This window comes from Palaemon carinicauda, chromosome 2 (assembly GCF_036898095.1).
Source record: "Palaemon carinicauda isolate YSFRI2023 chromosome 2, ASM3689809v2, whole genome shotgun sequence".
In the NCBI taxonomy this organism is placed as follows: Eukaryota; Metazoa; Arthropoda; class Malacostraca; order Decapoda; family Palaemonidae; genus Palaemon; species Palaemon carinicauda.
Window position 1 is genome coordinate 84433910 of NC_090726.1, and position 7500 is coordinate 84441409.

Below are 7500 nucleotides of genomic sequence, written 5' to 3' on the forward strand. Positions count from 1 at the left end.
GAAGAGTAAAGGAAGAGGCATTGTATGATGAAGAATAGGAGGTAGAGTGAGGAATAGTCGAAAGCAGAGGATCGGCTCCTCCACCACATCCTCCACTCTTTTCTGAACATGAGGCTGACCTACCCATAGTTCCTTGTCCAAAATGCGGAAATCCAGCCGAAGAGCTGATGGAAGATGCTCTGTATCCCCTGGGATCCGTAGAAGCAGAAGCTGAAGCTCCCCCGGAGGCTGTGTGTATCATGGCACTACTAATTGGTTCCATACTGCTTTCGCTCTGCTGAGTTATGATGGTACCACCGCTTGGATTGATGTCTGCACTAGGCAGACTGATGTTTGTGGTGGAGAGCGTTAACATTCCACTGGTAGATGTGGTGGCCGGATGGCCACTTTGACAAGCCTACATAAAGAAGAGTAACTATTATATACTGTTTTGGCCATTTCCCTTGAAGCATAGAAAGACTAAACATGACTTCTTCTCTAACTCTTCTAAAAGGGTCAATCAAGTGTAAAAACCTTGCAAAACAATGATTGAATATTCTAAATAATACTAATCATGGTTTATAGATTACCAACTAATTTATATATATATATATATATATATATATATATATATATATATATATATATATATATATATATATACATATATATATGTATATATAATATACATATATATATATATATATATATACATATATGTATATATATATATATATATATATGTATATATATATATATATATATATATATATATATATATATATATATATATATATATATATATATATATATATATATATATATATATATATATATATATATATATATATATATATATATATATATATATATATATATAAACGAGATCGAAATTGAATGAAAGACAAACAATATATGTAGAGCTTTCGGTAAAAAAAAAAAAATATTAAGGAGGGTGAAATGTTATTCTCTGCAAAAAGAAGTATTTAAGCAAATGGTTCTACCAGTTATATCTTATCAATTAAAAACTGGGAACCTTACGATAGTCTTAGAACATAAGCTAGCTACATCACAAAAAATAAGGAAAGAACAATAATGGGATTAATAACATGAGACAAAAAAAGAAATAAAAAATATAAGGTATTCTAACAATCAAGAAATGGACATGGGCAAGACATATAGTGAAAATGACAGATAACAGATGGACAAAAATAAATAACAGAATGTGTTCCTACAGACTGCTAACGAAGCAAGGGAACGAAGGGAAGATTATAGATTAACAAACTAAAAAGATTTGTGGATACAGACTGGTATGGAAAGATCTTAAACCGACGGAAGAGAATGGACTTGTCTGAAGCCCAAGTCCTGCAGTGGACTAGCAACGGCTAATGATGATGATATATGTTAGAATCTGCTCTTTTCACTTTCTTCTGTCTCTTAGTGTTATTCCCATCACTATTCTTTTCATAGTTATTTAGGTTGTAACTACCTTATATTCTATGGTTTTAGTAAGGCTCCAAGTTTCTGATGCATAGTATAATACTGGTAGGACCATCTGAATAAATACTTTTCTTTTTAGAGAAAGTGATATTTTACTTTTGTAATCTCATTTTGTTTCCTGAGAAAACACTTACTGTTTGTCCCTAGTAAGTACAGTATATTCACTAAAAATCTCTAGATAATCGCTGTTTCTGTGCATTTTCATAAAACATTATCTTAGTTTTACTAATATCAATTTTCAGTTCTAAATTTCTACCTTTTCTGGTCAAATATTCTTACATCGTTTGTAATTCTTCCCATGATTCATTGAATAGAAGTATTCCATCTATAAATCTCAAGATGTTAAGGTATTCCCCATTAACGTTAATTCATACATTCCGAAAATGTAAATTCTTTTAAATTAATGATTTTCCCTATAGAAATAATGAGACACCTGAGCCGGTAACAAAATAATAGTAGAAGGCATACAGAAAGCATTAGAAGGCATGAAAAGAAGCAAAGCACCAAAGATGGCCAAACAGTTAATATAATTAATTATAGATGGAGGACATTTCATAGAGATAAACTAGCTAAACTTTAAAGAAATGTCTGTAAGAAGGCTTTATACCTACAGCTTTGAGAACTTTTATCATTATACCATTTATGAAAACAGCAGACACAAGACACCAAAGATTATATTAGGCCAAATAGAAAGAGCTAGACTTTTCTCAACCAAGAGAGCAGGCAGGCTTTAAAAGGGGATTTTCAATAACTGACCACATCCATGTAATTAACCAGGTAATAAAAAATAAAAAAGTATAACATACCACTATTTATAGCATTTATAGGCTATGATAATGTTTTTGATTATGTCAAAACTTCAGCATTAATGGAAGCCTTTCAAAAAACAAGGAATAAATGAATCTTATGTCAGAACACTTGCGATATCATTCCGGGAAGTACAGCAATCCCGAATGCTACTTACAGATAGTGAGAAGGTTCCGATTTAGAATGGAGTTAGACAGGGAGACGCCATCTCTAATAAATTTTGCACATTTCTAGAAGAAGATTTTAAAGATTCATATTGGGAAAATGTAGGAATTACCATTAATTGGGAATCCTTAACAATTTAAGATTTGCAGATGACATAGTTCTGTTTAGTGAATCATGGGAGGAATTGTAAAAGATGATAGAAGATGTGAAACGTAGAGAGCAGAAAGGTACGACTGAGAATGAACATGAGTACAAGTAAAAAAATGTTCAATAAAAATGAAGAGACACAAAAAAGAGGATTATGGAGGAAGCTCTAGAGATTCTTAATGAATACTTTACGTACATAAAACATGAAACCAAAATTAAAAGAAGGATAAACATGTTATGGAGAGATTTCAGTAAACATAATGAAATTACCAAATGTAAAATGCCTCTTTCTCTAAAAAGAAAAGTATCTAACCAGGTGGTCCTACCAGTATTAACTTATGCATCAATACTTGGAGCCTTAGAAAATTAGCTATTTTTCAAGTCAAAAGGATATGGAATGAATAATGATAGGCATAACACTAAGCAACAGAAAAAGAAAAATATGAATACGAGAGGAAACTAAATTAGATTATATTCTGACAACATGTAATAAAAAGAAATGGAAATGCGCAGGACATATGATGAGAATGATATATAATCGATGAACATAGAAAATAACAGAATGAGTCCCATTGGATTACAAACGAAGCAGGTGAAGGAAGAGTAGACCATGGACTGAGGAGCTAAGAAAATTTACTGGTATAGACTAGCATAGAAAGACCAAAAGCAGAAATATAGATGGCGTATGTACTAAAAGATTTGCATTTGTGTAATTGGAGCATATTACATACCGTATTTTGTAGTGGTCTCGGATATAGCTCCATTAGTTGACGTTCTTCTTGGTTCTCTGGTATTGAGAGGCAAAATATTAACCATTACCTTTACATCACCCGAAACTAGTTCATACAAAAGTATTAATTTTTAAAAAAATATTCTCTTATCTTCATAATCACCAAAATTAAGATATTTCAGTGTTAACTTCTATGTATATATCTATTTTTTTTTATTTACTAAGAGCCTATTTACTGGGATGTACATATATTATGAACCTACTCTCTTCTCGACGTTAACCTCACCTCCCTTGACAAGAATCAGATCAGGTCCTCTCTTAAGCTGTGTGAAACCGCCATCGTCAGAACTCTTGGAACGTAGGGCTGACTTTTCTGGAGTTTTCTTATTACAAGCTTGTTCCCTTTGGTTTGCAGCTGTGTGATTTAACCTAGCTCTGATAGCTAGAACAAGGACGACAGAACAGATTATTAGAGTGGCTACCACCCCTACCACAACAGCGATAATTGGGGTGATGGCCATAGCTTGACTTGTTCCTATCGTACCGGCTGCCGCTGCACTTGTACGTTTCTCTGCAACGTCGATGGGCATGTGGTGAGCTAGAAGTGTTGGGGGTGAAGAACCGTGAGCATTAGTAGCCAACACAGCTATATGGTATTCCTTGCCTGGCTTAAGACCAGATATGGTGAAGTATGGCTCCTTTTGGTCTCTTACTTCTGCCACTACCTTGTCAGAGGATAATGGGTCGTTCCTTGATGCTTGTTGTGTGACATGAAGCGAAAACATCTGAGATAAGCCAGCGCTCCACCCAGGAAAACAAGCAATGACTACCTCTCCAGAAGTGCTGCTATCTTGCCAAACGCTGCAGTTTTGCACAGGCTCTGGAACAGCTAAGGCAAATGAGAGGAATAAGATATGTGAATGTGAAAGTTTGTCACAGAATAAGAGGTAAGCATTTCGTTCAACAAAGATTCAAACCAGCCAAAACTACACCCCACTTTTCAACTCCTAGAGGCAACTCCTTCAATTATGGATTCATTAGGATTCTTTAAGGACTGAATAAATAAATGGAAAAAAAAAAAATCTTTCTTCTCGTCATTGCCATCATATTTCATAAACATTCATCTCTAATTTAACAAGAACAAAGAACTTCCAAAAAACAAAACGTTTGGTGGCTATATCAAGTGGTCCACAACTGTTTATTTTCATGTTTCTACGTTTAAAGGAGAGTTTATAAAAGAAACATACATAGTCATTTTGACACTTGAGGTTTTAGGATTTTTTTTTTTAATTTAATAAGTAATTTTTGTCACTGTTAAATTCTAAATTTTACTTTATAAAAAATATATACACTTCTCTCGATAGATTTGTGAAATAGATAACGATGCATTAATAGTTGATTATTCAATTATACTATAAAATAATAAATCCACAAAAGTTGCGGCTTTATCTTGATCTTTATATTTCTTTTTTATTCACAAAGGTTAAATATGACCTCAGACTCACACTCTATATAGTCAATCTTTTTAGTGAGGCAGATTTGCACCGACTGGCATGGGTGCCCTTTTAGCTCGGAAAAGCTTCCTGCTCGCTGATTGGTCAGAGAAGATAATTATAACCAATCAGATAGCAGGAAACTTTTTCCGAGCTAAAAGTGCACACTGCGAGTCGGTGCAAATGCGTCTCATTAAAAGAAATGGAATGTAGAATAGTTTACATTAACTTTTAGATTTGAAAAACAGGATTTGTTAGGAAATAATCTTTATAAATTTGTGTTTATTTTTAAGAATTTATAATAAAACACTATTAAATGCAATAAACAACCATTCTTAATATGGGAACATAAACTAACCTGCAGGTACGACTAAGAAAATACAGGGTTCTGCTTGTCGCCCAACATCGTTGTCAGCCCAACATAAGAGAGTCCCGAAATCGTGGTGGGTGACGGGAGTATACAAAAGGCTACTGAAATTGTCGTCATGCTGGGAAGCATTCCTGGGCATGTGAACGAGTTCTGTTGTGGAATTGAAAGCCCATCGAAAACTGCCGGCTTCTGGATAAGCTTCAACACTGCATGTAACATTAACTGACTCTCTTCGTCCGATTCCATATGTCCATTTCTGTCGTTCGACACAAACAGGTGCAACTGCAATAGATAGGTGGAGAAAATCATGTTAATCTTATGTGAACTATGAAAACCTAAATGCTGGCATAAAAACACAATTTCAAAGCACACTCATAATATGGTATATATTTACTTATAAATATATACGTAAATATTTGTATAGGCACACACACACGCAGACACAAACACACACACACACACACACATATATATATATATATATATATATATATATATATATATATATATATATATATATATATATAAATATATATATATATATATATATATATATATATATATATATATATATATATATATATATATATATATATATATATATATATTGCCTGTTATGCTGAGGGGAATGAAAGTAGTCAGAACTTGTCAGAGGGCTTACCCTGAGAGGTATACAGGGATATCATATTCTACCAAAAATTGACGAACCAACGGGTTATAGTTAGGAATGGGGGTGGTGGTTGGAAACGGTTGAATCTCTGTATGTGTGCGTGTGTATAGATATCCTACTAAATATTTAAACGTAATTCATAACGGTTCGGCATTACGGTCCAGATACAGCAGGTCAGCCAAAGAACAGCTTTATGAGTGAATCGCAAATACAGTGACATCACGCACCCTGGTCTCTCACGCAAGATCGTGTCCTCATTTGGCTACCCATAAAGGTAATGTAAAAAATGGGATTAGCTGTGTCCATACATCTTTTTATTCATTTTTTCATCCCTTCAGTGATAAGGCCAAGTAACTGCGTATGTTTGGCTGTTATAACACACGTAAAAAACTAAAGTTCTAATATAAAATACCATGGTTTTCCAAAAGCAAAGCCATACATAGACCACTGGAAACAAGCATGTTATCCTGCAGATATAATTATCGTTGCGTTTGCTACTATTTGCTCGATTCATTTTAAAACACAGGTAGCCATGTTGCAAGGTTTAGGCAAATGCAGACGACCAATTTGCTAGTAACTCGATGAAGATGATGTGAGTTACGAAATAAGACTAAGTAAGTAGCAAGGAATGATACTCGGATAGAATGTGTTATATGGCGAGTTACATACACCTTCTAGGCAGTTTTTTGTCATGGTTGTTAATATTGGGGGAGATTTTTAGTGCTGTACGCGTGGACGCTCTCATGGAGGGAATATATTGCTCTAAAAGCTTTATTCAGAATAAAACAGTCTAGTTTTGGAGTTATGATTCCGTATGCGATATATTGATTATTTGGTAAAGTATAGGAAACATCAAGGATAACCATGTAAGGAGGCCTTAAGAAAAAAACAAGGAACTTATAACTCAATCGAATATTTTCAATAGGTAAACTGGAATTTTCTTCACATTCTTCGGACCCTTGAAATTTGATATCATCATGAACATTTTCTTCTCAAAAATGGTTCTAATGTAAAGTTTTTGGTTCTTCCTTGATCATAATATAGGTTTTCTTTATTCAGAATTCAGTAATTAATTACTTCGCATTGATATATATATATATATATATATATATATATATATATATATATATATATATATGTATATATATATATATATGTATATATATATATGTGTGTATATGTATGTATATATATATATATATATTTATATATATATATATATATATATATATATATATATATATATATGTGTGTATATATATATATATATATATATATATATATATATATATATATATATATATATATATATATATATATATGTATATATAAATACAGTAAAATATCTATATTATCCTGTTTCCCTAACTACTGAATCGACAATCCACTGTTTAACTATTTGTATCATTTTGTAGTACACTGATAACTCACTTATCCATGGCCGCTAAACAGAGAGCATCGGGCAAAATATTCGAACCATGCTTTATTATATCATCAATCAGTAAAGTAGATTGCTTTAATGTCCCATTTCAATTAAAGGGAATGCTGACCCATGGACTAAAAGGTTTCTCCTATTCTTCCTACTCCTTTATCCTGTTGATATCTGATATTCATACATATTTAGTGATAACTTCAATTG

General features: G+C 32.7%; 1 protein-coding gene across 3 annotated transcripts in view; it reads right to left on the reverse strand.

The window, feature by feature from the left end:
- The window catches only part of LOC137618608 (nephrin-like), a 242586-nt gene that overhangs the window by 170 nt on the left and 234916 nt on the right, over window positions 1–7500 (reverse strand). Inside the window, exons 11-14 of one of the 3 annotated variants that reach the window (XM_068348727.1) lie at window positions 5180–5473; window positions 3615–4208; window positions 3330–3385; window positions 1–397 (exon numbers count right to left, since the gene is read on the reverse strand). The exon at window positions 1–397 is cut by the window's left edge and continues 170 nt beyond it. In XM_068348727.1, coding sequence (XP_068204828.1) covers window positions 1–397; window positions 3330–3385; window positions 3615–4208; window positions 5180–5473 — 1341 coding nt within the window. Of the gene's footprint in view, window positions 398–3329; window positions 3386–3591; window positions 4218–5179; window positions 5474–7500 lie in introns of all 3 variants that reach the window. The other 2 variants (XM_068348722.1, XM_068348734.1) reach the window with 2 other exon arrangements.